Genomic DNA, 27,887 nt, shown 5'->3' on the forward strand with positions numbered 1-27,887 from the left:
GTTAGGCTGTCAAGCCACAGCGTGCTGTTAAGCGCGGCCAGTGTGACCATCATTGAGTTTTAATTCAAATTGGATTTTTCGATTGTGGGGGAAGCACCATAAATTCATTGTTGTAAGGATTCTTGCGTTTGGAGCTCACTCAATGTCTGCGTTTCACAAGCCGAACATCTGCTGGTGCAACTACCAGTCAAATCCGTACAAGCAGATACATCAGAAGATACGATATTGTGCGCTAAATAGAAAAAGTTCTGGGAGTCTAGCTAAATTTCAGGTACGTAATGTTGTACGTAACATTTCAGAACTACCACTATACAGCTATATTTTACAGCTATATATTATAGCTTGAATATAAAAACACAGTTCATAAATACTTATTTTGACTATAACTACGTTTGACAAGTTCCTAATCTGCTCCTTATTTAATTTTAAACTGCAGAGCTCCCAAGATATATTGCTTAATAATGGAGCAAAGGTGCCACAACTCAGCGATAAAGAGATTTACGAAATTTGCTGTAGTAGCAAGAAACGAAATTCGATTCATTGTAAGAAGAAGGAGGATAGTGCTTGGATAGGAAATACATACTTTTCATCTGAAATGGAAGACAAAGAAAATCATGTACCGGGAAAACAAAAGAACAGGAGAAATCCTGCTAAAATGGAAGGTGAAACAATTAACCCATATGCAGTATCAATATCAAGAGCTAAAAGACCGCAAGCTTCGGGGAATCGCAAGAGCCTCCATTCAAGACCCTCCCTTCAATTTAAATTATCTGAAAGCACATCTTTTAAGTATGAAAAACACAATGCCCAACAACCTACTATCCCCAATAAAAATCCAAAAGGGTACGAGGAACATGGAAGAAAGCTTAAAGAAAACGTACGAGGTCAGGATTCAAAAAAGTATGACACTATTAAGGAAAATCGGAAAATTAAACGTAAAGGTGTGGACAAATTTCAGCAAAAAATGGACTTTAAGAAAACTCAAAGTGATCGACGGACCCATCGATTTGAAAAGAAGAAAGATAATCATTATCGTAACGCCTTCGAACCCCAGAAAGCAACTGAAGAAACGAAAAAGCCGAAGTCATTTTCTGAAAATTCAGAGCAAGCCCTGTTTAACCAATTTTTTAAACAAAGGGCATCCAAGAGCAGTCTGAGGAGAACTGTGGAAGTGGACACATCCGTGGGCATTTACCGGAAGGCAAAGCAGAACAATAAGTCTGAAATGAGCTCAAAACCCTATAGCTCTTTGATTGGGAAGGTTAATCAAGAGGTGTCCCAAAACTTTACGACACTGAGGAGTATGCACGAATTGAAAATTCCTGAAGTACGTACTTCGGACCGGATAAAAACTTCAGCTCCGTACACCGAGACCTTTGATAAAATGCTCGATGGTAAGGCTAACAAAATTTCAGAGTTTCATCCAATTCTAAAGTCATCTAATCGGCTTGGACATTCCTCCAAGTTTTCCTGGGCATCCAAAAAAAAGCTAAACGGCAAGAGCAGGATTGAAACAAGTACCTTTGATAAACTATTAAAGGACAGCGATATGGAGATGCCCGAACATCATCATTTCCTAAGGAGCAGGACTTTATTGAATTCCAAAAGAGACAAGAAGGAAACCACAGGAAAGTCTAAGCCAGATAAAGATCTAGAACCAGGTTATGGACTCCATGATAGCAAAACCTACAGACATATGAAAGGCGATAGTACGAAAGAAAATCACTCCAAACCATTTGGACAAATGCTTAGTGGCAAGGAAAAGATCATACCAGAGCTAAACCGGGCTTTGACCAGCCGTTTTCGAATAAATCATGACGGAAAAAGCACAAATAATTCGTTCTGGATGGACCAGGACCCCATAATGTCCGCGTCCCTTTATGCGAATTTACCAAGAGTCGAGGAGCCTGTAGTTTCCCAGTCATCTGAGAAAGTACTAAAACCGAAAAAGACCAAAGTTATGCGGCCCTATCAGCAAATATCTGTTATAAAAAAGCCCGAAATTTTGCAAGCTGTTGGGAAATATTCTGTGGCCAAGGAAGCGGGAGATCCAAAAAATTCGGGTACAATTCCGATGGCTGGATCCAAAAAAAGAAAGTTCCAGCCTCAGAGCACAAATCGATCTCGTACATCAAGTGAGTTCTCTTTCGGATCAGTTTGTTCTTTGAGGAAACGCTTTGCCCCCACTCCTGGACGGAAGATTAGACTCAAGAAATTCTTTTACTACATACAGAATTCAATGCCAGATCGGAAAATATTAACCCAGATGAACTCGAAGAATCCAATTTCGTATTTGAAAAGCGAGAAGAACTCTTACTATGGCAGGAGTCCGAGTCAGACGTCATCGGATAGGTACCAACCATCTTTAGGATCGATAATCAGCACTGTGAGCATTGCCCAATCTTTGATACCTAAGCAGCAGAAAGAGCACAAAAAAGACGAACCGCATGCGGATGCGGACGCACACTTGTTCGCGACTTTTCCAGAGGACTACGATCCAGTTGATGGCATAAAAAAGACTATGAACGACATTATAGCCGGTGTGGCAAAGGAAGAGAAAGTCCATGAGAAAACCCATAAGAAATCACAGTCGCAGCGGGCCAAGAACAAGTCCAGGATGCAGGAATATGCATTGGAAGAACATGGAAATGTCGTGAGCATCCTATCCCTGAGGAGGACGAGCCAGGAGGTCAAAACCCGAGAGAGTCAAGCTGTCAGGGATTTGCATTTTCGGGAACAGATGCGGGAGTCTTTCTACGCCAACGCAAGACCCTCAGTGCAGGCACGGATCGATAAACTGATGAAGGAGGTTGCTATCCGCGACGACTTTCGACCCAAAAAGAAACCACGCGATTTTGTGACGGAAAATATAGTCAGGCTAAGTAATATGCAACCAACGAAAGGATCCCAGGCGGTGGATGAAGTTAAGCCGCAAAGGAAGTATCCCTCTTTGCTTAGGATATTGGCACCAAACGAAGAGCCTGTCCCCAAGATTTCCGAGGATACGATGTCACCGGAAATGCATCCGCGGAAACCTGTTAGAGTACGTCTATATTCCGACAAAATCTGGAGGGACCAAATGGATATTTATCAATCGGAAATGAAGAAACCACCTCCAGATGCTAAAGTCTGTCGCCTAAGTGAAAGTAAAAAATGTGATTGCTACCTATGCAAATTGCTTTTGAAGGGTAAGTTAAGCAATCTTTTATCTCTACGGTAACAAATAGTTGATCTCCTTTTAGGCAAAAACCAACATGAATCAAACTTTATGAAGAAAGCAATGGCCCAAAGGCGTCGATTGGAACTCCGTTCGTATTATCTTGAATTACGGAAAAGGGAAAGGGATCGGGAGATGTACTCCCCTAAGATTTGCTGAACTAAATGATACTTGGAAGCAAAAATTAATCATGGGAAAGTCATGAGACCAAGATCTATATATCTTATGATAGTCCTTTGATTAATTCTTGATTCTAGGAATAATTTTAATTTGTTAACCATATAATAATGTATGATGATAATAACTGACGTATATTTGGATCGATCCACCAACCTATGTTAAACTAGGCTAGTTTTCTAATTTTTCAGTTTTAATACAACAAAATTCCCCTTTCGAGATGAATATTTTAAGTGCTCTTAAGAAAAAGAAGCTCAACATGCAGAATACCTGCACCTCCTACTACGACTTCTTGACCTGTGAACCCAACGGTCTGGATTCACTGAACTGCTCAGCTGTGCCACGCGATCCTCCATCCCTGGAGGATCTTAAGCGACCTCCCAAATTGGTCAGAAGTGGTGTGCAGTACTTCGATGTGGATGACAAGGCGACGGAATGGTATCTGGACACCCGACGATCCACAGCCGAGAGAAAGCCATGCCAAAGGAGGTTCTGCTTCAGGTTTCATGTACCCGTTAGACATGCCCTTCGTCGAAAGGATAAGGCCGCGACTTACGCCCTTCCAGGACGCAGGGTGTCCCCCGAGTTCCTGAGCCTTCTGAAGCAGCACCACGCCAGGATGCGGGGTCTGGAGAAACTGCCGCGAAAGTATCTGTCCCGCAAGCCCAGCTTCTCCTACTACAAGTACGATGCGGTGGGAAAGAGCCGACACATGCGACCTGGCATCTCCACAGCTGCACCCTTAGAGTTTCCATGCACCAAAATTGACTGCCTTCGTCACCGGGATTGCTCATGTCCACCGAAAAAGGAAACTCCAGAGGCCCCTTTAAGCCAGGAGACTTCCAATCCTCCTGTATCCAACATAAAGGTCAGAAAAAAGCAATTTTTGCCATTTGCTAAACAAAAAACAGCTGTTTTAGTGAAAAAAGATAAAAAGGGGGATAAGGACAACGTAGGGGCAAAGGAGAGCCAATCTATTTCTAGGTTGCACAGAATTTATGCGAGCAATCCATCTTTAAAAGCCAATCAAGAAACCCCTAAACCAATTGTATCGAGATCTCAACCTAGTTTTAATTCCAAGGAACAGATAGAAAACTGTCCTTGCTCTATTGATCAGCCCATTCGGTTGCCTAAATCCTGTGCTCCACCCATTGGTGCTGGTAAAACTGGGAGGTCCAAAAGGATTCGAGATCCCCGCTGCATTGAGTACGAGAATAGTCCTTTCTATAAAGCCATCAAGGGCACAAACTATGAAACCCGCAATGGAAATAAGAAACGAGTGACCAGTAGTGACAAGACGTGCTGTGAAGACCATTGTAAGATTGAAGCAGATGCCCAGGAAGATTCTCCCTCAGAGAACACTTTCTATGCATCCGTCTCCAATCATAGGGAACTTGGTCTGGAATATCGCCATTCACCCGATTCTTATGATCCGAACGATATTGAAATCCCACCAAACCATCAGAGAAATAGGCTTTGCTATAGAGGCTTCATTCATCGCTCTGAAAAACAGAAGCTCATTGATCGCGGCTGTGCTCCAATCCCCAAGTGCAAGAGGTCTAAGCCACCGCCGTATTGCTACCTCTGGTCCGCCACCGATCCGGATATTCGGAAGGCGGAGAAACGTCGTCTGGCGGAACATAATTGGTGCCAGCGGGAAATGTTTCCAGACAGCAAGCCGTACTCTTACTACTGGTCCACAACGCATCCGGATGTAAGGGGCGAGGTGAAGCGACGATTGAAGGAGGCTGACAGCGGGCGGAGCTGTGGAGTGATCCAAAGATGTATCCAGCCATCCATTTGCAGTCGGGATTATTCAGATCAAAGTGAGGATATATGTACCTGCAGCAGTTCCACATTGAGAAACCAGTTCATTGAGAAACATAGCACAGATTCTCTCGATCACCACAATCATCTAACTTCTTCCCGTGCCAAGAAACTTAAGTCATTTGGACTAGGACACAGTAGAAATCGAAAAGGAGCTCCAAAGGACAGTTCACTTGACTGGGAAGATGATCTTTCTACATGCAAAAGTAATCCAAGATGGCCAGGACTTATCTCAAGAAAGTTGACTGCAGATTCAGATGGACCTCTCTCGAAGAAACCACGCCTGCTGCCCAGACTACATGCATTTGCCAAGCGATTTCTCTGGTCAGGAACTAAAGCAATTGAGTTCAAGTCGAATCCATCAGAGAATGGAAGACCTAGGCATAGCCCCCGGTCTATAAATTTCAGAGAGACTTCTGATCTGGACCATCAAAAAGATAAGCAACGATTAATATGCAGCGAAATCAATCCCTTGGACAGGAAAATCTCGTTCAGGGATAAGGACAGTATCCTGGATATACGCGGACAAAGAGATCCTGGGATATGGTCTAAGACTATAAAGAAAAGGGTAAGAGGCAACTCAATACGAAATACGCACTCCTCGGGCTCAGAAATCGATACGTACAGGAGTACCAACTCCTCCTTTGTGCAAACAGCCAGTTCCAGACGACCACCAAGAGGCACGAATTATCAGAAGTCCAAAGCAAAGATGTCCCCAGTTCGTTACAGAATGTGTTCCTCAGATAGTTGCAGTTGCCCAAGTGATACACGGCAGCAAGCTCCCTGTCAAGTTCCTCAGCCTTTTGTATCCCGTGCCCAGCGGGAATGGGAGGAACATCGGGAGCGAAAGCGGGCTAAGAGGCATGTAGAGAAATGCAGACCGTGCACAGATTACTTGCTCACCTCACGGCCAACGGAGTCAAAAAATCCGGGCATACGTCGAGGAGTGGTTACATATCGAAACTATGAGTTTACCACCGAACTAAGTGATCCCTGTGTGATTGAACCAAAGGGTAAACGTTTCCGATTTACAGAACATTGTCCCATGCACAGGGATAAGAACTACTCGCGGTCACGAAATTATCGACATTCAGCTCGATGTTGCGTTGACTCCGATGCCCCCAGGCACTGTAAAAATCCACATGGCTCGAATAGGATACGGGGAGGTATAGATTTTCATGATATTGAATATTCTTCAAGAAGGCAACGCTACACAGCGCACAACTTTCCAAAAACCTTGCCTTCCAAACTCGAAAGCAACAAGACACAACCATGGAAGTCACCTAAGCACTTATTTTGTTTCGACTAGAAATAGGAGGATAATCGGGCTAGCAAGCCGACTGTCAAGTGGACATACCATGTTTATACTAATGGATTACCACCTGACATGCGGACTTGCAAGCCTCACATACTAATGACAAATTATGGTAAATTGTTAATTTTCAAATTATCACGATTAAAGTTTTAATTGCGTAGAAACAACAGTTATTCTTTTAGATTATATAAATGCAAAGCTGGCTGGCAGGGATTAGGGTAGCATCCCCATTTACTCGTTGGTAAACTTGGCAGGGCGCTTCTCGGCGAAGGCGGTCATGCCCTCCTTGCGATCGGCCTATTGGATGACAGAAAATGAAAGAGATTAGATAGTGTAAAGCAGATATTCAAACTTGAACTAACCGTGGAGAACGTGGCATGGAAGGTGCGACGCTCGAACTTCAGGCCCTCCTGGAGAGTGGTCTCGTAAGCGGTGTTAACGGCCTCCTTGCACAGCTGCACGATCAGATTGGAGTGGGTGCCGATCTTCTCGCCCAGCTTGACGGCCTCGCCCAGCAACTGGTCGGCGGGCACCACCTTGCTGGCCAGACCCAGCTTTTCGGCCTCCTGGGCGCCGATCATGTTGCCGGTGAGGCACATCTCCATGGCCTTGGACTTGCCAACGACACGGGTCAGACGCTGGGTGCCACCAGCTCCGGGAATGGTGCCCAAGGCAATCTCAGGCTGACCAAACTTGGCCTTGTCACCGGCATAGATGATGTCGCACATCATGGCCAGCTCACAGCCACCGCCCAAGGCGTAGCCATTCACGGCAGCAATGATGGGCTTCTGGGTGCGGGCCACCTCCGTCCAGTCGTTCAGGAAGTTGCCCTGGATGCACTGCGAGTAGGTGTTGCCCACCATTTCCTTGATATCAGCCCCAGCGGCGAAGGCCTTCTCACTGCCCGTCAAAACGATGGCGGAGATGGTCTTATCCTTGCCGAATTGCTGCAACGCGGTGGACAGCTCCTTCATCAGGCCATTGCAGAGGGCATTCAGAGCCTTGGGGCGGTTCAGGGTGATCACGGCCACGTTCTTGCCCTCGCCGGCCACTTCGGTCTTGATGTACTCCCAGTTGTTGGTGGCTGAAAAGAGATGGCATCATAAATGAGGTGATCGTATGTGCGCGAATGTTACGCAATCAATGTTTATTTGCCTGGAAAAGTACAAAAGATGTCGCGCAGAAAACCGGCATTTGATATCTTGATTTTCCGGCTTAGGTTGGAGCTGGGTATTAATCGCGTGGACTTTGATCCCTCGCAATCAACCATCTCTACTTACAGGAGCTGCTGAAACGGGTGGCCACCTGTGGCTGACGGGCAGCTGCCTGCAGGACGCCCTGGGCGCGGCTGGCGAAGATCTTAGCAATGTTGGCCATTTTCAAATGAAGGAACTGTGAGCCGGCTGCAAGTGCAATTCGTTATCTAATCGGTCGCCGTATCTGGCATGGAGCCACTCTAGAACTTGGGGTACTTACGCTAAAAGCACTGGAGCAATATTGGCGCACTAGTGGGGCAGGTGTGACCGCGTTCGCTCCCACCAGAAATGCCATTATTTCCAGTCACTGTTTCAGTCACAGTTTGGATCACAGCAACAAGTGGTTTTCGCGTTACAGCTGTTAACTCAAAAGTATTGTTAACAGTCGAAATTATAATGTGCAACGTAAAAACACAATTATTATGTTCTTAATCCCGTTAAAATATTTTTTACAATATATTACTACTTTCACGTTTTACTGTAAAATAAAAATTTAAAAATGCATTCCAATTTAAGCTTAAAACTAGCGAATTTTAAATAACATTATTTACTGAAGATAAGCCTAGATAGTTTAAAATTAACAGTACTTTTTATCAACAACTTGGCTGGTAAATAAGTAAGCGATCACATATTTAGCTTTGTAAACATTTATCCCTAGATCTTTGGTATTGCAGATGTCTGGGGAAGATTACTGCTGGTCTCCACCAGCCAAATGTGCTCCTCGCGTTGCCTCCTTGTGCCATTTTCGCGACGAACCCGCCAAATTAGAAACAACAATACCACGATCAGGAAGCAGAATATTACTATAACCAAGCTGAAAATATATGCTTGGGGTGCTAAAAGTAAATAAATTAATATACATGAAGAGACTTTGTATAACTGTACAACTTACTTTCACAGTAGGGGAACTTCCTGGCCCACAACGAGTTTTGGCAGACGTTCTGGTTCTCGCCTTTGAGCCTGTGCTCCGCCGGGCAGTCGTAGTAGATACGGGTGCCATTGGCTACTCTAGATCCTGCAGTAAGGATTGCATCTGTGAAATGCTTAACAATCACGTTCGGCAGTTGGGGAATCACGCACTCCCCATTCTCCTGAAGGGAATTCGACCGCGGGGGCTTCCTTGTTACAGGAACAGTGGGAGTTATTCTGCGGATACTACTTTCCGTAGTAGTACTTGTCGTTGAACTGACCGTAGTAGTTGGTATGGCAACGCCCTCGCAAAGGAACTCCTGCTCATCGTCTCCATCTCGACAATCACGGATGCCATCGCACAACTTGGAGTAGGGCATGCATTGGCCAGAGGAGCAGTACATCTCCCAGTTGTCGCAGTTAGCCTGCTGCATTTGAGCCCGGCACAACCATCCTTGCTCATCCGAACCATCCACGCAGTCCTGGACGCCATCGCAAACCGCTGTGCTGGCTATGCACGCTCCGTAGCTGCAGCGGAATGCATAACCCGGACACCAGACTTTCTCACACATGGCAGCCGTCTCATCGGAGCCATCCAAGCAGTTGGCGGTGCCATCGCACAGCTGGTCCGGTTGAATACAGTCGCCTCCTCCACAACGATACCCGCAGCTTGTGGCATTCTGGGATCCCAAGCAAATGGCGACGGCTAAGGAGAGAAAAATCACCAGCTGAATTGATAGATTCTGATGCGCTCCGAACATTGCGAATGGGTTCCAATCGACAGACTGCCGGTTCCATGGCGCAGTTAAGGGTATTATTACGAGAGCTGTCCAAACCAGTTTGATGATAATACGACGCTAGCTGTGCACAAGTATCTGTCATGGGCTTTTCTGAGCGGCAGTCAGTATTTTTAGCAAGTATCAATGACCGAACTTATCACGTTTTTAGATAATCCTATCAAAGGGATATTCCAAAGTTGGTATCTAGTTTGCCATTAGTTGTAATGCACGTTTTGTGGCGAAGGCACACGAAACATTTCCATTTCCAAATCCAAATCCGGAAATGTTCAACATATTTGTGGTTACGATCATACAGCCAATAATTTGCCTTCAAGAATGTAGAATAGTAAGTTCACTAAACAGATTAAAAAATATTTGAACTTCTTGAATTAAAACTGGTATATTCTTTTATCGTTTATTCATATGTTTGTTCATGGTTCTTATTGCTTTTCAAATGCATATTTTACTTTATTTCTCTAGTGAGTATACTTATGTTAGTACGAATAACGTGCTTTAGTTTATAATCGAACGCATAAATTATAAAGAAAAGCTTATGGTTAGTTGGGTGCAAATACAGCTCGGGGTTGGCTGGCCGGAAACAAAAACTGCAAAATACTTGAAGTAAACTTAAGTAACATGTCAAATGCTTTCCAACAAGGAAAGTCTCGTTATTTCTTGTGCGCAGATGCCGGCGGTGTGCCGTAAAACTTCCGCTTCTTAATGGTGCCTCCTTTAAAGGGAGTTGCTGTGAAAGAGAGATAATTAGAATAATGCAAAATATTAGCTCATCAATAACTCACCATATAGCGAAAGTAAGTCATTTTTGTTGCTTGGCACCCGCTTGATAACCGTGGCCGGCGTTCTTGTCGGATCTATAACGATATATTGCTCCCAGAACGAAACGGGCAGCTCAAGGAGTGCCTTCATCACCTGCTTCTGGGTGAAAACTTCCGTGTAGATCGCATGCTGGTCGGGGTCTGGTGTGGAGTAGCCCACAATGGTGGGGCCAAAGATGAGCGAGATGTTATCGATCGGCATTAGCACGACTGGGCACTGGGCAATTCGCTGGAAGTGCAGTATGAGGAAGGCCAGCGTATCCCTATTGGCCTGTGGTAGCTGCTTCACCGACTTAACCAACATATCCTGGGCTGTTTTGGTGTCAGGATTTTGGACTGCGTTTGCGAAATCCTTCCATTGGCTAGTGGGTATGAGAGGTTCTGTTAGGGACCTCAGGAAATCCTTGACACAACAGCACAGCACATAGATATCCGTGCTGCCCAAATGGGGAGTGGCCTTGCCTCGCAGGAACTGCTCCTTGAGGGCCTTGTACTCCCGCTCCGACGAGGACAATCGATAGAGGCCAACCTCGGTCAGGCCGCGGGCCTCAATCTCGTTAACGCAGTGCACAATCAGTGCCGGGATCATGGGTGCAATAGATGGGGCGAAGTCCGTTACATATCCAGTCATGGTCTTCGTCGTCGGTGTTCCCGTTTGTGGCACACAGCTAACGGTGAGCAGATACCGACAATCGATGTGACAGCGCACCGGGCAATCCCGACATCTCAGGCCAACGGCTCCAAAACGTATGCTAAAAAGTATAAAAAGTATTTAATGAATGAAAAACGTACTAAGAACAAAACTTCTAGTAAGCCTACCGTTTCTGGCACTGTACGCAATTGTCGCCACGCAAGAATGTCTTCTGACTGAAGGTGTGATTCCTCATCAGCGGACGGTGCTGCAGTGGCGTTCCGGATTCAGCGACCACCTGAGGTGCCATAGCATTTACCGGCGTCAGTGGCGGTGCGGTGGCCTCCTTAAGCACCGATCGCCGTGGCGTCGAGGACTGTCCGTCGCCGATCCTCTCGTTGCCGCCAATCACAGGCAGCGACTCAATTGTGGACTCTGCACGAATCACGCCCTGTCCATCCTGGGGTATGGTGACCTTGGTGGTGGCACAAAAGCGCTCAGCGCCTTGACCCACGTCCACCGTGTGTTGCTCCACTCCGATTCCGACGCCAGAGCGGCGCGACTTGCCGGTGGTTGGTGTAGTCCCGGACATGCTGCCATTGAGTCCAGTGCTCAATCGCGATCTCTTGTTGCCAACGCTAGGAATCTGGTTCTTGGGCAGCGAGGGACGATGCTCTCGCCAAGATTTTGATGTGCGCACATCGAGGAAGTCATCCTCGGAGTGTGTAATTGACAAATCGGACAGCAACGATCCGGTGGAGTTGATGTCGCCATAGGACTTGTCCTCGCGCACGGCATTCAGGGACTTGCGCTTCCGCGACGAGGGCAGAGTGTGCAGAAAGGCCAGCTTGTCGCGGGTCTCGTTGTTCAGATTGCGCTCGTGTCGCAGAAGATCCGCCACAGCCATGATCTTGTTCTCCATGGCGTCCCGTTCGTGTTCCGCCTGGCGGCGCGCCTTGATCTCCATGTCGATGATGCGGCGTGCGTGAAAGAGCTTGCCCTCCAGGTCCCCCATTTTGGTGAGCGACTTGTCCAGCTCGTTTTGTATCCTCGCCGTCTCGGCCGCGTAGCCCGCGCACTTTTCGTGGTACTGCTCGAACATGCGCAGGAACCGCAGGAACTCTATATGGAATATAAGCATCATGTAGGGCTTCATTTCACTTGCCTGTTTTCAGTTTTACTCACCCTCCTCGGCAGTTCCATCGGTAAGCACTTGCATGCAGCGTCGCAGATCATCGAAGGACGCCAATGCGGAGAGCGCCATTTTTGCTTGTCTCCGTAGTTCTGCGGATCGGTTTTCACTGGCAGGGACTGCCTGCACACTGGTTGCCTTGATTCAGCTTCGAATTCTACTGAAAATCAGTAGTATTTACCCAAAAAACGAGTGGCAAACGGAGCACGCTGCAAAAGACGCGCTGAATTTTTTCAAGTTCCGTTGTTTTCAAATTGACGCTATCTGCGCAGTGTGACCGTTCGTGGGTGGCTTGAAATAACAGTAGGGTAGCCATGCCAACAGAAAATATCGTTCTGATCGTGTAAGAGATGATTGTTTCAATTTAACAATTCTTTCGGAATTCTAATTTTTTATAATCCTATTAATACTTTTGGAATGATTATATTAATAAAAATATAATTACAATATTTTTTTTATTCATATTATGTCTTAGATTAATTTTTATTCACATAAGCTACCATCACTAATAATTCTTCCGACCCGAGTAGTGTTGCTAAACGAACCACGGTCTCGATTTTGTTTGAAAAATGTCTGTCCACTCACCCAATCCTGGCCTAATCCTCCAGAGCAAGCGTTTCCATGGACTGCGGAACATCCTGGAACGCGAAGGGCCCTTCTGCAAGGATGGCTTCTCGGCCTCACCGGAAAACCTGGAGTTCTTGCAGACCAAGTGCCAGGTTCTGATCATCGGAGCCGGCGGCCTGGGCTGCGAACTGCTGAAGGATCTGGCTCTGATGGGCTTCGGCAACCTGCACGTCATCGACATGGACACCATCGAGCTGTCCAACCTGAATCGCCAGTTTCTGTTCCGCCGCACCGACATTGGCGCCTCCAAAGCGGAGTGTGCGGCTCGCTTCATCAACGCACGAGTGCCCACTTGCCGGGTGACGCCGCATTTCAAGAAGATCCAGGACTTCGATGAGTCCTTCTATCAGCAGTTCCACCTGGTTGTCTGTGGCCTAGACTCCATTGTTGCCCGGCGTTGGATCAATGGCATGCTGCTCTCCATGCTGCGATATGAGGAGGACGGCACCATAGATACCAGCTCCATAGTGCCCATGATTGATGGCGGCACCGAGGGCTTCAAGGGCAACGCACGCGTCATCCTGCCCGGTTTCACGGCCTGCATTGAGTGCACGCTGGACCTCTTCCCGCCGCAGGTCAACTATCCCCTATGCACCATAGCAAATACTCCCAGGCTTCCAGAGCACTGCATTGAGTACGTAAAGATCATACAGTGGGAGAAACAGAATCCGTTTGCGGTGCCCCTCGATGGGGACGATCCCCAGCACATTGGTTGGATCTACGAACGGGCTCTGGAGCGGTCCAATGAGTTCAACATCACCGGAGTGACCTATCGCTTGGTCCAGGGCGTTGTCAAGCACATCATTCCCGCTGTGGCCAGTACCAATGCAGCCATTGCCGCCGCCTGTGCTTTGGAGACTTTTAAGTTGGCCACCAGCTGCTATGATAGCATGGCAAACTATCTGAACTTCAACGACCTGGACGGAATCTATACCTACACCTACGAGGCCGAGAAGTCGGAGAACTGCTTGGCGTGCAGCAATACACCGCAACCGTTGCCGATTGAGGATCCCAACACCACCACGCTGGAGGATGTGATAAAGCTATTGTGCGATTCCCCGCGCTTCCAGCTGAAAAGCCCAGCCTTGACCACTGTGATGAAGGACGGCAAGCGGCAGACTTTGTACATGTCCGGGGTAAAGAGCATTGAAGAGGCCACCAGAAAGAACCTTACGCAGAGCCTGGGCGAACTGGGTCTACACGATGGCCAGCAGCTAACAGTCACCGATGCCACCTCGCCGTCCGCCATGACTCTGCAGCTGAAGTACCAGTCCAATGAGGTGGAGATGGTCTAAAGTGTATCACAGTAGATAACAATTTTAATACACAAGTCGTATATGTAAATAAACAGCAGGCTTAGCCTCGAGTTACGCATCTAAATGCTCATGTCCAGTATGTACTTCTTGCCGGTGAATCCCTTGAAGCTCAAGGCAGCGGCCGCCGCGTCTTTGAACTTCGCTAAGGGCACCATCTCATGGTTGGGGGCCACGAACTTTCCCTGCTCCATCAGCTCGAAGATCTCCTTAAACATTTTCGAACGCTCTGGTGAACTGTAGTTCTCCTTGGACCAGCGAGTCATCCAGAAGCCTCTAAATGCAATGTCCTTGAAAATGAGGGGTCCAGTGGCCACGGTGACGGGTTCGCGGGACATTCCACCGTAGGTAACCAGCACTCCGCCATTGTCTAGATGCCGCGACACCTCCGTGGCGCTTTTTCCGCCCACACAGTTGAAGGCCAAGCGAGGCTTTTTCAACTTGCCCGACTTGAATATGTCACTGGTTCGAATTTCGGCCTCGGTTAGGACTTCGGTGGCTCCCAGGCACTGCAGCATCTGCTTCAACTCGGCAATCTCTGGTCGGTCGCGTACAATGCCCACGCTATTGATGCCCCAGGCTCGGCATAATTGGTGAACTGCCTGGCCGACGGCGCTATTGGCGCCGTTTTGGATAACCGTGTCACCCGGACAGAGCTGCACAAAGTCCTTTAGCATGCGGTAGGCAGTGGTGGGATTCACTGTCGAGGTGGCGGCCTCCGCCAAGCCAACCTTCTTGGACACGATCAACAGTTGATCCTCCTTGTAGACGGCATGGGTGGTCCAGGTGCCCAGTCCACTGGCCAAGGGAATGACGTGCTGTCCTGCCTCAAAGCCTTTGACTTTGTCGCCCACGCAGATGACCTCCGCCACGCACTCATTGCCGCCAACGGCTGGGAACTTGGGCTTCACCGGGTATTTACCTGTAAAGGATTTGGGATGATCATTATTAAAGTGTCTTTGAACAAGCTCGTATATAATATGTTAAGCTGAATCATGTAATATTTGGATCGTTTGAGCTAGGCTTCTTTAAAATCTAAAGCCACAAACTTGAGCATCGTTCAAAGTACAAAGATGTACTGATAACATTCGTTGCATTTTAAATGGAATATTTCTGATTATTCCATAACTGAATACTATGAATACAAGTTTTTCCGATCTGCACTTCTTATCCAGTTGTTTCGGCAGGGGATTATCGTTATAAAATATGTAATTTATGCCGGTTATGGCTATATTTGAGTAATATATGTTTGTTTGTGATAGATCCTAATGGCCAGCATACCCTGAATGGTGTTTATGTCCGCCGGGTTAATGGGAGCCGCCAGAATCTTGACCAGCACCTGGTTGTCCTTGGGATCGGGAAGTTTGTCCTCCACCAGTTGCAGAACCTCCTGTGGTTCGCCGTGCTGTGTGTATTTCAAGGACTTGGCCACCACCGACATTTGCCGGCTCCATTGGGCTGCGTTAAAGCGAGATAAAAAGCCTCGGCGCAACATTTGTTAGCAATTGTTATGATTTTTGACCATCAAAATAGTAAAATGAAAATTATTATGCAGGTCAATGTGACCGACGCTACATTGCTGCCAACTTGATTTTTAAAGACGCCATAGACATTTATAATGTTATTTGCTGGTATTTTCGGCTAAGTGACAAACGGTCGCCGTGTTTTCTCCAAATTTCAGGTGTCTCAAATCGATTTTTTAAACAAAACCTCGAAAAATACTCAAAAACTGAATTGACCGGTGCTAAAATGGACGCGTAAGCAAATAAATGTTAATATTCCTAGCTTTATGATGTTTAACAATTGCGTACCCTTGCAGTTTACAAGACGAAGTGGAGTCGCTGGAAGCCATCCTAATGGACGATGTTTGCATTAAACGCACACCCAAGTAAGTAATACAATACAATATATGTTTTCGATACTACAGCGAGTATTGCGATTCCCGAGAAGCGGCGAGGTGGAGCAGATCGAGACCACGGTGCTGCCCCTGACCGGCGAGGAGGAGGAGCAGCAGTACGTGTGCGTTACCCTGCAGGTGCATCCAACACCTGGCTATCCGGAGGAGAGCCCCACATTCAAGCTGCTGCGTCCGCGTGGATTGGACGATGCCCGCCTGGAGGCAATCCGTAGCGCGTGCAACGCCAAGATCAAGGAGTCAATTGGTTTTCCGGTCGTTTTCGACCTCATCGAGGTGGTGCGGGAGCACCTCAGTGGCAGCAATCTGCCCAGTGGCCAGTGCGTTGTCTGTTTGTATGGATTCGCCGATGGCGATGAGTTCACACGCACCGAGTGCTTCCACTACCTGCACAGCTATTGCCTGGCCCGGCATCTCAACGCCCTACGTCGTAACTACCAGGAGGAGTTCGATAAGTTGCCCGCCTGGCTGCAGAAGACGGCCGATCCCTTCCAGGCCCTGTGCCCCGTTTGCCGTGAGCACATCGGCGACGAAACGGATAGCCTCAAGTGCGCAATGCCGCCATCTGAGTTGCTAAATGCTCCGGAATTTAAGGTGACCGAGGAGCTGCGTCAAATGCAGCAGCGCATGTCGGAGCTGTATCTGCAGCAGAAGAGTCGCGGCGCCATTATCGATGTGAACGCCGAGGGCTCGGCGGTGATTTCCATCGAGACGGAGGAGGACATCAGGCGTAGGCGGCGTCGTGAGGAGACCGAGGCAGCCAAAAAGCTGGAGGGACCGGCAAAGGAGGAGGTTATCAAGCCCACAACTAGTTCCACATTTGCGCCAGTGGTGCAGGAGACCCACCGCATCATGCCGGAGCCGACCAACAATAACTATCAACACAATCGGCGGCACTATCGCGGCGGCAGGCGTCACCATCATCACCATCAGCATGGTCACCATCATCGGGCCGAAAGGGATCGGGGGGAGCAGAATCCGTCTGCAACTCCAGCCACCGCAGGTGGCTCCACATCGAATACGGCCAATACGAATAGCAAGCAGGCGAAGGCCCAGTCAGCCAGTTCCGGGCTTGCCAGGTGACGATGGCTTCCGGTAGAAATGGGGATCCGGATACCCATTGCGTTGCCATGCTGCTAATACACAATGAAGCACCAACCCAAACGGCCCAGGTTTAGTTTTAGTTTAGTGAGGCGCACTCGATTCTGTGACTTTTTATGTTTGTACGTTCGTAAATATGTATTTATGTTTAGTTAGCTTTAGCGAGCCGTGTTAGCTAATTTGGACTATATTAATGATGATATTTAGTTTTACCTTAACTATAATGATATTTGTAATGATTTACAAAAGACTTGCGGCATAATGCCAAGCCGATATTATTAGGGCCTTTGAAAGCTAGCGCGTAGAGCAGCATGTATTTAGCAGCATCAACTGGCAGCGCTGGCGTTGACGAGATTACACCCCAGCATCGGGACGGACGAGGAGGAGACGGTATTGATATCCACTTATGCATAATCTGCAACTGCACTTCAAAGTTTAGTCGAAATGAAACCCTCTCTGGCAGCCCATAGCACAAAGAAACGTATGAACCCAGCTTGTACTAGAGTTAGTTGGACGATTAAAGTTGGAGCGGCATTTCTAGTCAGTAAATGGAGGGAACGTAGGAGGAGAAGGAGGAACCCCGATACAGGGCATCTGCATTAGCATGCATGCACACATATTTAAATATCACAATTAATTGAGTGTTTTGTAGAAAACCAAATAGTGATCCGCACGGATCGATCATGGTATTATATCGAAAATTCAATTTCAATGTGTCAAATAACTACTACGATTGAGAACTTCAATGAATAAATCAAATCTGGAAATCAACAGAATCATGACTTTAATTTCATAGCTTCGGGTAATAAAGTAAAAAGTCGTGGGGTTATGTTGTTATTTTTATTTTTTTTTTTTGTAAATGTTTATTTCGCATTTGAATTGTTTTAATCAAATAGAATTACAAAAAACGAGTTTTAATGCATTTCTTTCGTTTCGTACAACAAAATAATTTAGTATTAGTATTTTACAGTATTTATAGAAACGGGTTCGATTTCTTTCATTCGCTGATATATTGCATATAAAAAACAAAATAATTATGCAATACAAAATCTGTGTGTGTGTGTTTGTCGCTTAACAGTTAAATATTAATTAAACTTATAGTAATGACTTTTAGTATATAATTAAATATTTTCTTTATGCGGCTTACAATTTTCACTTTCCTATTAGTTTAATAACAGAACAAAATCAAATTTTATCTCTTTAACGGGTTTAGTTATTATTTTTTTGGCCGTTCCACCTCTGCCATTTGCCACTCCTGGCTAGGATTCCACCGGACTGGCGATTCCAGTGGAGAACTGAGACTCAAGATGGTTTGCAGCAGAGACCGCGGCATTTCATTCGAATGTTTATTTTTTTTCACTAAAGTTTTTCGATATTTTTTTATGGGTTTTTGTTTGTATTTTTATTTTTTTGCTTGTTTAATTGCCTTAGAGCACTTGGAGTGTATTTTTCATTAATTTACGCTTTCTTTTCGCTTTATAAGTATATACAAATCATAATTTCGGAAACGTGTATAACTAGTGAATAAAGGTAGTGGGCATTACAAATTAGTAGTAGCAAAAGGTAGTATTAGTAGTAGTAGTACTCGTAAGTAGGTTGCTTCTCTGATCAACTTTGTGTGCTAGCTATATGTCTGCATAACTTTCATCTTAACTGTGTCTTTTACAAAATATATATAGTATAAACATCTATAAATTGTTTCGCTCCACCACTCCATTAGGGCATTTCAAAGTTAGTCTCTTTTGTAGAACTGTGTGCTGTTCCTGCTGCTACATTCAATGCTAATGTAGCCTCGATTAGTTTGGGAGAGGTTTTTGGGGGTTTTAGTTTAGAACTTCAGTGCGTAGTTAGTACATAGAGTTGTGTGTTTGTATGTGGTTTAAATATTGGCATTCTTTTGCTTCTCTATCGTCGTCGTCGTCCTCATCCATAAAGATGGCTTCCTATAGCCGGAATGGCTCACGCTTCTCCGTCGGTGTGGTTCCCCGCGAAGTGCGTCTCATTGTGGAGCTGAATGTGGGCTCCGCTGAGCTCTTTCGCGGCGTTTGCATCCCGGAGGGCGTTGAGCTACCGCTGATGTTCCGCCTGGGTTCGTAAAGTATCAGGATTAGTAGCTGTTCTTTTAATAGTTTATCAGAACATTATAACACATAAAAATAACGAAAAATGTGATTACAATACATAATCGTAATCGTAATACAATAATGGTAATCGAACTTAAGCATTAGTAACAAAGCATTTTTTGCTTGTTATTCTCTGGACTTATATGGCATGGACATGCACATCAACATTCACATGCGCGGAAAAGGTTGAACAAACAAGGAAACTTAACAATAACTTTAGACGGGTATCAAATCATAATTACTTGCTATAGACTGAGTTGAAATTGACTAGTAAATGTCTTTGTTGTAAGCTTATCAACTTTACCCAAAGCTGGTTGGATTCGTAGTCGAGCTGGGCGATGTTGACTTGGAATCGAATGAGGGTATCTTAATCGGTATCCGTGATGGCCGGCTTTTGGTGTATTGGGGGAGGTAGTAAGTACAACGATAGTTAGCAAAGGTAATCCATAACCGCTGCCTAAGATACATGATCGATCTTAAATCTAGCCTAAGCTTATGAGTATGTATTTATGTTACGTGTTCTATGCCGTTCGTGGCTGTATTACCTAATTGGTTTGAAGCCGAAGCCTGTTAGTGCTGGTATACTGGATGATCTACTCATGCCTCCGTTGCTGTTTCAGTTTTTGATAATTATTTTTTGTTTTGGGAGGGGTAGTGGTTTCAGGCACGATTTTTAGTTGCATTTTTTAGTTGCGTTCAAGCAAATTTCAAATGGTTCAAATGCCAATTGGAGTTGTAAGTTAGCGTTTCATGATGTTGATTGTTTTGTGTGAGTGGTCAATAGTTAATGCGGTAAACCGAAAATAGTGTGAAAATAAAAATAATAAATTAATAAGAGTTTGAATAATTAATAGTGTCTGATCCCGCCCATTTTCCCCGCTATTTTCAATTCGATTCGATGAGATGCCTTTATAATAGAATCCCTACCTTGTGGGCGCCGGACTAGCCGATCCGGAGGCGGTTTTGCGGGTGATGGTGCTGGTGCCATTGAGACGACTGCCGGGAGTCGTGGTGGTGGTCACCGAAAGTCGCGCCGGACGCGGTGTGGTACCGCTGGCTGTGCTGCCCGTTGAAGGCTTGCGTTGCGGAATGCGTGAGGGCGTGTGATCGTCTACAAAAAAGGAAGGACATGCTAGTCAGCCAAAGATTTGCAAAACAAGCTCATTTGCTACTTACCCGTGCTATCCAGCGACAACGTGGAGCCATGTCGCGATGGCGGCTTTGATCCCTGTCTGCTGAGCGGGCGCGAGTTGGGCTTGGAGCCGGCACGAGAGCCTCCTGGCGTGAGACCCGTGCGCGTGCTCGTGTAGGTGACCTTGCGTGGTGTGTACCGACCGGAAGGTCCACCGTGGCTGCCCTCGTTGTCGCTCAGGGAGTCGGGAGTGCTGGCCGAAAGTGAGGAGCGCGACGGTCGTGACATGGGAATCGAGCGGACGGAGCGCTCGCGTACCTTTACAGAAAACAAATAAGCATATATTAATGCTGGTTCATTGTAAATTCAGGACCCCCTCTCCCGTGAAAGATGAAACCAATATCGGGCACTCCTGCTGGAGCTGCTTCTGCGTCTCCTGCTCCTGCTGCCTGCGAACTTACCCAGTGTGTTGTTGGATGACAATGCAGCACGTGTGGACTCAGCGGCACCGAACGGCTGGTATTGCAACGGACGAATACCGTGCCGCCGGCACCCATGTGAATGGGAAAGGCGCATGGAACCTGGTCTTGAGCGCGGATTTTCTCAAATATTGGCATTAGTTCGGCCAAGTGTTCGTCGGCTAAGGATATAATTTCGATATGTTTAACCAACAATGAACAAACGCATTTCATTTGGCAAACGGTTTATGATCATTTAAGCCGTGGACAACAACCTAACCTGGCCTAAAAACCTCATAGCCTCATCAATGAATAGTGTGGGGTGTACTATGCTCTAGCATTAACTAAAAAATGTCGCAATTACTTAATCAAATACAATTACAAAAAAAAAATTAACACATTGATACCAAGTATTCGGTTCTCATGCAGATATATAAAAATGATATTTTTTTTTTAAGAGTCGGCGGCGCAGCAGCGATAGCTTTTCTTTGTCAACAACACACACAACGAACCCAAAAAAAAGGACGAAAGGAGCACTTACCTTGTGCCCTTGCTGGATGTGAATATGTTTGGATGGGAAAATGGATTGGGGTCGGGATTTGAGCAAGGGTTTAACCCTCTGTCGTTAACCACTTAACACTTTGGCACCTCTTCTCATTTCGCAATTTCGTTTAAATTTGTCAGTTTCAGAAATAACGAAATATTTGCTCTTCTTTAAAGCTAGAACCTCTTTTTGAAATACTTTTTGGATATTATTGTTACATTTAAGGAAAGTTAAAATTTTTAAAGCAGATAGAAATACAAAAGGTTAGTTAAAACGATTTTAAGTAAAAATACAAGTTGATAGATAAAACAAGATTCAGTATTGATTTGACCGAAGTTTAAAATTTTAAGGATTTTTAATTAAAGAATATTTAAGAGTAGATATGTGGGTATTAGCTCTTCATAAGAACTTAACATAGTTAATTCCGATTGGGGATAAAAACGATGGAAATGGAATCGGTGTGACACTTAGGCTCCCCTTTACGTTCTGTTGCAGATTCAATTTGCTGATTGATTTACCTTGATGATGGGACCCTGTCCACTCATATATGGGGGCAAGTTGGAGCTGCCGCCATTGTGGGCATGGGGTGAGGAGGAGGCAGTGGCGGCCGCATTTGGCGTGGAACGTCTGGGCGTGAAGGCGGCCATGCTCTGCGAGACGCCATCGGCCAATATGAATTGCTCGCGTAGCTCTATGTTAGTGCGTCCCTTGGCTGCTCCCGGGTAACAGTGGCATTGGTTTTGGTAGCGATTGCAGTTGCAGTGGCAGATGCACAGATGCATTTATGTACGCATTTGTACGCATTGGCATGGCAGATGCACCCACATATAACACATTTACACGGATAGGCAATGTTTTGTTGTAGGGCGAACATATAAACAACAACAATAACAACGAAAGTTCGTTACCGTAAAGTATTTGTCACAGTTTGTTTTCAGTATGGTGTGTTTTACAACATTTTTGGTTTTTTTTTGGATTTTTTGTTGTTTAGTATTTGGTGTGGGCACAGGCTTGTGCATGTCGGGCGTGGTGGTGGGCGTGGCGAGCGGGCAGCGCAAGCGTAGAGTATACATATATGTATATTTATCGGGTTCGGTTTATCAAGATTCAATCGATTTTCGGTATAATTAAGAAAACCATTTTTGAAAAAAGAAAAAGGGGTAAACATAAAGTTTGATTAGTAAAAAACGAAAAACAAATAACACAAATTAATACAAAAATTGTAATTTTAAATACAGGACGTACAACGAAATTGGTGGGGGTTCAAACATAAAATGGGTGACATGAAGTACAGTGGGCACAAACCCTGTTAGTTAACAGAGCATGCTAGACTGTTAAACAAATAAAGCAGGATGTTAGTTTGAAAGCAGGATAGGATTAAAAGAAAAGATCATACTCAACTACTGGTTAAAAACAAAGGGTTAATGTAACTACGACTAAGAGTTGGGTGGAGAAACCTGGTTAATAACACTAGCTAATAGGAAATAGAAGAACCTACAATTGGCGGGATTTTTTTTGGTGAGCGTTGGTGTGTGTTTTCATGGTCTTATAGCAGCTAATTGGTACGCAGTTAGATAGAAGCGACAAAAATGAGCATGAGTAGAGTAGATGGTACAACCCTTGGCTAGATTGGTAAGTTTTATATTTAATTGGTTTTTGTTGCTGGGTAATTGTGTATGATGTGGCTTTTGGCGCTGGCTGAATGGCAATTAAAAGTAAAATTCGCCCTAAGGCACACGGTTAATATCATTTTAGCTTGTTTAGGCATCTTTTGGACCAGAATTAATGATGAGGTTTTAACAAAGGTTTCTCTTTTTATATTTCGGGTTCATTGGCTAGTTATTTTAGGCACAGTAGTTTATTGTTGGTTTGTTGTTTGTTGGTTGGTTAAATGACCATATCCGTTTGGTAATATTATTATTATTATTATTTGGCATTATAGTATAATTAGTTGTTAAGCACAACTGTACCTAGATGTGATTTGAATGCATTTAAATGATATGAGCAAACGATGCACAGTATCTGGGTATAGACAAAATGCATGATTTGGGTGGAATATTAAAAATGTGGACTACTAGATTACGCTAGATTATTATTGTAGATATATGTATGGAATTTATGTGGCTGGTATGGATGTGGAATGGATGAAATCCAACAAATTTCGAGAATGTGTGTACGCAACACAACTAAATATGGTGTTTTGACTAAACTCGAATGGTTAGATGGACCACTTACCGCGACAAGGATCGTTCTTCTGCAGGAATTCGTCCAGGGCAACCCAGCCGCCACCCACGCGCACCATAACAGTGCTGCGAAGGATACGAACCAGGCGCAGTTTCTGGGAGTCTCCAAACTGGAATAAGTTAATTTACACATTAGTAACTGCCTCCCAGGTGACGCACTACTCTTGCAACTTACTCTGTACTTGCCCTCGCCAACTTGGAACACGCGGAACTTCTGTCGGCAGGTACACAGCATGACCAGGCGTTTGACCTCATCGTGTATTTTATCCGAATCATTGGCTGGCTTACGCTCTTGCCAATCGGGACGAAGTGCAGCAATGAACTCTTGCCAGTCGATGAGGCCTTCGCCATTGCGATCGAACAAATCGGCTACAGCCTTCATTTCCAAGCCAGATGTATCGAATTCTAAAGAAAATATATTTGTTAATATAGTTAAGTATAGGTGGTTATGCCTCGGAGGAACTTACTCGTATTGAGTATGCCATCGATGAAGACATCGCGCGGAATCATGCCATTGTTATCCTTATCCATTTTTCGGAACAGATCCGTCAAGCGCGACTTCTTGTGGTTCATGTACTTGAGGAACTATTAATGGATAGAAATATTACATTAAAAATCATATTCTAAGTGTTAGTTGAAAATACTTACGCGCTTGCGCCAATCGTCCCAGCTGAAGTTGCGGGCACGCTCCACATCCTTCAGATACAGCAGATGATCGTTAAGCAGCCTCTGGCGCTCCCATGAGAGCATCCAGACATCGCGCCACTTGGTCCACAGAAGCTTCGCGCGTGGCGAACGGAATTCCAGTTCCGGTCCCGAGGTGCTATATTAAAATGTGATATTTATGTCAATTAGAAGTTCTTCAAACTCGGAAAGCATTATGAACCCAACTAAATACAAACAATTGTACTGGACATGCACAGCTTGAGATGATATGGACGATCTTGGAGGATTTCGAGGACTTACCTTGGCGAGAATCGGGGGCCATAGTGCGGCAGGCGATCTCTGTCGGGCGTATCACGTGTGGGCGTGATACGACTGCTCATAGATTTTGGTTTTGACATAGACATAGGCAAATAAAGCGGCAAGATGCAAAGTTTTGATATTTGATATTCGAGCGGTATGAGCAACGATTACGTAGTAGCGTAGTGTGTAGACAAGATGAAAGTAGAATCAAAAAGAGACAAAACAAAATGGTAAAGTAACGAACAAAATACGCAAAACACATTAACATAGATAATACATGGATATTACAAATTTAAATATATATTTCGAATAGTTGTAGACGCAGCATTTCCAAAAGTAGTTGAAAACAAAACAAATTCGATTTGAGAATTTCGAAGTACATGCGGAATCTATCTATTCTTGAATTACAAAAAAATACAAGCACAATGAGAACTCACCTTCCCTTGCGGGCATTGAGTCCCTGGTCACGAGATCCCTTGAAGCTGTGAAGAAAGAGAATATATATCGTTAGTTATAAAATTATAATTAGGTCTCGGATTAAACAAGCAACAGGTTAAGCGGCAGTGATTAAGCAGGGTGTTTTTTTTTTTTTGAGAAGTGCTCGATTGGTATGAATTGTGCGTTAGCAGCTACGGATTTTAGCGCTACTTTGGGGATTTAAACAAGTATCTTTGGTGGGGTTTCGGTATATCAGATGTTAGGCAATCACTAAATCCATTCGTGATTAGATGGGAGTAAGCACATTTGCCACTGGGCAAGTGGATGAAACGAGTAGCAAGCATTACAGTATAAACTTGCGGCCAAACCTTTGACGCCTCAGGGTGCCGTCGGGTGACTGCTCTCGCAGATCGTGACTGGAGCCACGACTGTCGGTCGGTAGATTGGTTCATTGATTGGTGTGGTTTTTGGATAGGCAGAGAGATAGGTGTGCAAGACGTTGCGGGGGTTTTTTGGTTTTTGTTTGGAATATTGTAGCAATAAGGTGGTGGATACAAAAGAAAGTATACAAAAAGAAATTGGAAAAAATAAATATACAAAATAATAATAATATACAAAGGATATGTACAGCAGAGCTACAGTTTCGGCAGCTACTTGCGAATCTATTAATCTACTCACACTGGCGTCTTGCCGCTGCGCGATGGCTTGCGCGCTCCTGGTGGCAACTGTCTTGGTTTGCAGGCACGGTCCACTTCGTTTTGGCGGCGAGCAGTGTTTTCCATGAACTCCTTGTGGTCTTCGATCAATTTCTCTACGGGCGGAATCTCGTCCGGCAGCTGTTCGTGCTTCAGGTCTGCAGAGAACGTCAATTAAGATCTATCTTAAGTAATTTAATAATTAATACTTACTCAACAAGGTGCCCTCGAGTCCGCTGAGCCAAGCCAACAGCTCCTCAATGGTGTCGTCCAAATCCTTGAGCGACTGCAGATGCTGCTCCAGCTTCGACTCGCGATTGATGGCCCATTGGCGCACCTCCTCCCAACGCTGCTGGATAATCGAAAGCCAGTTCTTGATGATCGGAATGGCATCGGGATAGGCCTTGTTGATAATGTCTTCGGCGTACTCAAAAGTCTCGGTCTTCTCACGCTCGCGCACTCGCAGGTCCTTCATAAAGTCCATGTGGATGTCCATCATTTCACGCGACACCTTCTCGTCATCAGGGGCATTCTTGGCATATCGTAGCTTGTGCTCGGCATGATCCAGCCAATCAAAGAGAGCCTGGACACGGGCATTAAGCTTCTCGGCATCAACAAGGGCCACCTGGAGACGCTCGCCGCGTTTGGCGACGGCACTCTTGACCTCCTCCCAAATGGACTGCATCTCATCGAGCTGACGTCCAACTTCGGGATTGTTTCCAGATCGCTCCAGGTCGCGTCCTGTCTTGAGCACTCCTTGCATTTGCGCAGCGCGCTTCTGCAGATCCTGCTCAATGTGCTTGTGGTGCTCGCATAGGCCTTGAACCGTCTCCAAATCTCCGTGGACTGGTCCATTTTCGTTCAGGCGGCTCTTAGCCTTCTTCAACCACTCAAGAAGCTCACCCAGAGCATCGCTGAACTGTCCGGAAAGAAGCAAAGCCTCCTCCAGCTTGCGCTGACGGTCGATGCTCTTGGACCACACTCGAGTCCATTGTTCCTTCAGTTCAATCAGCATTTTGTCCAACACTGGGCGATCGCCCTTGGGAGCTCGCTCCAAAAGATTCTTTCCGGTGCGCATGGTTCCGTCGTAGACCGATTGCTTGGCGCCCAGCTGACGGTGGGTCTCCTTCAACTTGCCAATGTACTTCTTGATCTTTTGTGGTTCCTTGGACGCTGTGGCTTCCTCGATGATTTGATCCAGCACCTGTTCGGTTTCCTGCAGATACTGCATCATGCCACTCCAGGCGTCGTTGAACTCGCGAGCCTCTTTGTAGCCATGATCCAGAGCACGAGTGCGTTCCGCGGCCTTGCTCACCACTCGTTCCCATCGATGTTGCACAGAAACGAGCAGGTTCTTAATCAAGATCACGTCCTGCTTCTGGCTGAAGTACTTAAGGTGAGTTCCCTTCTTGTCCAGCAGCAGCATGGCTTCGCGATGAGTGCTCACATCCTTCTGCAGCACCTTGTGCTCCTCCATCTGGGCCTGAATGGTTTCCAGGACGCGAGAGACTGGCTCGGCATTGGACAGCAGTTTTTCGGCCTGGGTTAGCCATTCAACAAAGGCTTGCAGTGTGTCATGGAACTCGGTTGCTTCCTTGAGTGCAATTTCCAACTTAATCTTTTTGTCAGAAGCACGGGATACCACGGCATCCCAACGTTGCTTCAGCGTGCGGAGCGTGTGCTGTAAGTTGCTGGACGAGACCTTCATTTGGTTCTGACGCTTGATGTACTCCTGGCCCTGGGCCTGAATCGTCTCCACCTTGGGTCTGTTTTCATCCAGCTCGTTGTACACCTCCATGAAACGTTCCAGTTGCTCAGTAGCAGTCTCGGGAAGTCCACCCACAGGCTTGCTAGCTCCAATCACTGCGTCTACATCGCCAAGCCATCCCAGAATATCCTGGACCTCTGCAATATATCCGTGAGCTTCGCGCAGAGCCTCCTCCAGTTCATGCTGTCGGTCGCTGGCCTTTTGGAGGAGCTGCTTCCATTCGTTGTTCAGTTTGCGCAGCTTCTCCTGAGTGGTAGAAGCCTCCACAGATCCCTTCTCGGTTTCAATCAACTGTCGACCCGCATCGTTCAGTGTGTCCACTGAGTTCTGGTGGGCCTGAATGTCATTGGCCAGCACCTTTAGCTTGGCCAATTCAACCTCTAGCAGTTGCGGATCTCCAGGAATCTAAAAGTTTACACAATGGA

At 45.9% G+C, this 27,887-nt stretch overlaps 9 protein-coding genes across 49 annotated transcripts in view; 4 read left to right on the forward strand and 5 right to left on the reverse strand.

Annotated features, from left to right (window-relative positions):
• The first annotated feature begins 19 nt into the window (after nt 1-19).
• Nucleotides 20-3,378, forward strand: LOC6609056. Its single transcript, XM_002033723.2, has 3 exons — nt 20-271; nt 437-3,188; nt 3,243-3,378. Exons 1-3 carry the CDS (start codon nt 143-145, stop codon nt 3,374-3,376), a joined length of 3,015 nt encoding a protein of 1,004 aa, XP_002033759.2. The 5' UTR covers nt 20-142; the 3' UTR covers nt 3,377-3,378.
• Nucleotides 3,260-6,573, forward strand: LOC6609057. The gene has a single exon (XM_002033724.2). It carries the CDS (start codon nt 3,615-3,617, stop codon nt 6,528-6,530), a length of 2,916 nt encoding a protein of 971 aa, XP_002033760.1. The 5' UTR covers nt 3,260-3,614; the 3' UTR covers nt 6,531-6,573.
• An 87-nt stretch (nt 6,574-6,660) lies between these two features.
• LOC6609058 (probable enoyl-CoA hydratase, mitochondrial) lies at nt 6,661-8,095 on the reverse strand. The gene is made up of 4 exons (XM_002033725.2): nt 8,013-8,095; nt 7,817-7,939; nt 6,899-7,620; nt 6,661-6,833 (listed from the first exon to the last, which is right to left on the reverse strand). The coding sequence occupies exons 2-4, from the start codon at nt 7,911-7,913 to the stop codon at nt 6,768-6,770; spliced, it is 885 nt and encodes a 294-aa protein (XP_002033761.1). The 5' UTR covers nt 7,914-7,939; nt 8,013-8,095; the 3' UTR covers nt 6,661-6,767.
• Nucleotides 8,096-8,249: 154 nt separating this feature from the next.
• LOC6609059 (modular serine protease) lies at nt 8,250-9,483 on the reverse strand. Its single transcript, XM_002033726.2, has 2 exons — nt 8,685-9,483; nt 8,250-8,628 (listed from the first exon to the last, which is right to left on the reverse strand). The coding sequence occupies exons 1-2, from the start codon at nt 9,460-9,462 to the stop codon at nt 8,447-8,449; spliced, it is 960 nt and encodes a 319-aa protein (XP_002033762.1). The 5' UTR covers nt 9,463-9,483; the 3' UTR covers nt 8,250-8,446.
• Nucleotides 9,484-9,861: 378 nt separating this feature from the next.
• Nucleotides 9,862-12,413, reverse strand: LOC6609060 (rac GTPase-activating protein 1). The gene is made up of 4 exons (XM_002033727.2): nt 12,133-12,413; nt 11,136-12,069; nt 10,281-11,068; nt 9,862-10,225 (listed from the first exon to the last, which is right to left on the reverse strand). The coding sequence occupies exons 1-4, from the start codon at nt 12,209-12,211 to the stop codon at nt 10,149-10,151; spliced, it is 1,878 nt and encodes a 625-aa protein (XP_002033763.1). The 5' UTR covers nt 12,212-12,413; the 3' UTR covers nt 9,862-10,148.
• A 250-nt stretch (nt 12,414-12,663) lies between these two features.
• On the forward strand, nt 12,664-14,146 carry LOC6609061 (nedd8-activating enzyme E1 catalytic subunit). The gene has a single exon (XM_002033728.2). It carries the CDS (start codon nt 12,709-12,711, stop codon nt 14,059-14,061), a length of 1,353 nt encoding a protein of 450 aa, XP_002033764.1. The 5' UTR covers nt 12,664-12,708; the 3' UTR covers nt 14,062-14,146.
• Nucleotides 14,059-15,648, reverse strand: LOC6609062 (enoyl-[acyl-carrier-protein] reductase, mitochondrial). Its single transcript, XM_002033729.2, has 2 exons — nt 15,361-15,648; nt 14,059-15,001 (listed from the first exon to the last, which is right to left on the reverse strand). The coding sequence occupies exons 1-2, from the start codon at nt 15,572-15,574 to the stop codon at nt 14,142-14,144; spliced, it is 1,074 nt and encodes a 357-aa protein (XP_002033765.2). The 5' UTR covers nt 15,575-15,648; the 3' UTR covers nt 14,059-14,141.
• A 70-nt stretch (nt 15,649-15,718) lies between these two features.
• LOC6609063 (E3 ubiquitin-protein ligase RNF25) lies at nt 15,719-17,871 on the forward strand. Of its 2 annotated transcripts, none has more exons than XM_032714549.1 (3): nt 15,719-15,836; nt 15,899-15,967; nt 16,027-17,871. In XM_032714549.1, exons 1-3 carry the CDS (start codon nt 15,829-15,831, stop codon nt 17,075-17,077), a joined length of 1,128 nt encoding a protein of 375 aa, XP_032570440.1. In that variant the 5' UTR covers nt 15,719-15,828; the 3' UTR covers nt 17,078-17,871. The 2 variants fall into 2 exon arrangements, with proteins under 2 accessions (XP_032570440.1, XP_002033766.1); XM_002033730.2 differs by having other exon boundaries at nt 15,720-15,836; nt 16,030-17,871.
• A 50-nt stretch (nt 17,872-17,921) lies between these two features.
• LOC6609065 (microtubule-actin cross-linking factor 1) overlaps nt 17,922-27,887 on the reverse strand; it is a 67,583-nt gene continuing 57,617 nt past the window's right edge. For 15 of the 40 annotated variants that reach the window (XM_032714519.1, XM_032714518.1, XM_032714529.1 and 12 more), the window contains 15 exons: nt 25,908-27,867; nt 25,678-25,852; nt 25,368-25,427; nt 24,999-25,043; nt 24,562-24,633; nt 24,244-24,418; nt 24,063-24,180; nt 23,771-24,000; nt 23,588-23,705; nt 21,871-22,064; nt 20,395-20,668; nt 20,146-20,329; nt 19,764-19,829; nt 19,523-19,609; nt 17,922-19,180 (listed from right to left, as the gene is read on the reverse strand). In XM_032714519.1, the coding sequence (XP_032570410.1) occupies nt 19,039-19,180; nt 19,523-19,609; nt 19,764-19,829; nt 20,146-20,329; nt 20,395-20,668; nt 21,871-22,064; nt 23,588-23,705; nt 23,771-24,000; nt 24,063-24,180; nt 24,244-24,418; nt 24,562-24,633; nt 24,999-25,043; nt 25,368-25,427; nt 25,678-25,852; nt 25,908-27,867 (3,900 nt within the window). In that variant the 3' untranslated portion in view covers nt 17,922-19,038. Of the gene's footprint in view, nt 19,181-19,460; nt 19,610-19,763; nt 19,830-20,145; nt 20,330-20,394; nt 20,669-20,811; nt 20,991-21,870; nt 22,065-23,587; nt 23,706-23,770; nt 24,001-24,062; nt 24,181-24,243; nt 24,419-24,561; nt 24,634-24,998; nt 25,044-25,367; nt 25,428-25,677; nt 25,853-25,907; nt 27,868-27,887 lie in introns of all 40 variants that reach the window. The other 25 variants (XM_032714532.1, XM_032714523.1, XM_032714539.1 and 22 more) reach the window with 13 other exon arrangements.

Source organism: Drosophila sechellia, chromosome 2R (genome assembly GCF_004382195.2).
Source record: "Drosophila sechellia strain sech25 chromosome 2R, ASM438219v1, whole genome shotgun sequence".
NCBI lineage: Eukaryota > Metazoa > Arthropoda > Insecta > Diptera > Drosophilidae > Drosophila > Drosophila sechellia.

Bases quoted from the DNA above. Each gene is read 5' to 3' on its own strand.
- LOC6609056 (XM_002033723.2), top strand. From the start codon at position 143: ATGTCTGCGTTTCACAAGCCGAACATCTGCTGGTGCAACTACCAGTCA. The intron at 272-436 runs GTACGTAATGTT...TTTAAACTGCAG, and splicing joins GGAGTCTAGCTAAATTTCAG to AGCTCCCAAGATATATTGCT. The intron at 3,189-3,242 runs GTAAGTTAAGCA...ATCTCCTTTTAG, and splicing joins ATGCAAATTGCTTTTGAAGG to GCAAAAACCAACATGAATCA.
- LOC6609057 (XM_002033724.2), top strand. From the start codon at position 3,615: ATGAATATTTTAAGTGCTCTTAAGAAAAAGAAGCTCAACATGCAGAAT.
- LOC6609058 (XM_002033725.2), bottom strand. From the start codon at position 7,913: ATGGCCAACATTGCTAAGATCTTCGCCAGCCGCGCCCAGGGCGTCCTG. The intron at 7,621-7,816 runs GTAAGTAGAGAT...ATCTCTTTTCAG, and splicing joins CACCCGTTTCAGCAGCTCCT to CCACCAACAACTGGGAGTAC. The intron at 6,834-6,898 runs GTTAGTTCAAGT...GTCATCCAATAG, and splicing joins TCCATGCCACGTTCTCCACG to GCCGATCGCAAGGAGGGCAT.
- LOC6609059 (XM_002033726.2), bottom strand. From the start codon at position 9,462: ATGTTCGGAGCGCATCAGAATCTATCAATTCAGCTGGTGATTTTTCTC. The intron at 8,629-8,684 runs GTAAGTTGTACA...ATTTACTTTTAG, and splicing joins GAAGTTCCCCTACTGTGAAA to CACCCCAAGCATATATTTTC.
- LOC6609060 (XM_002033727.2), bottom strand. From the start codon at position 12,211: ATGGCGCTCTCCGCATTGGCGTCCTTCGATGATCTGCGACGCTGCATG. The intron at 12,070-12,132 runs GTGAGTAAAACT...TATTCCATATAG, and splicing joins CGATGGAACTGCCGAGGAGG to AGTTCCTGCGGTTCCTGCGC. The intron at 10,226-10,280 runs GTGAGTTATTGA...TCTCTTTCACAG, and splicing joins TGACTTACTTTCGCTATATG to CAACTCCCTTTAAAGGAGGC.
- LOC6609061 (XM_002033728.2), top strand. From the start codon at position 12,709: ATGTCTGTCCACTCACCCAATCCTGGCCTAATCCTCCAGAGCAAGCGT.
- LOC6609062 (XM_002033729.2), bottom strand. From the start codon at position 15,574: ATGTTGCGCCGAGGCTTTTTATCTCGCTTTAACGCAGCCCAATGGAGC. The intron at 15,002-15,360 runs GTATGCTGGCCA...AATCCTTTACAG, and splicing joins GGACATAAACACCATTCAGG to GTAAATACCCGGTGAAGCCC.
- LOC6609063 (XM_032714549.1), top strand. The intron at 15,968-16,026 runs GTAAGTAATACA...GCGATTCCCGAG, and splicing joins TGCATTAAACGCACACCCAA to AAGCGGCGAGGTGGAGCAGA.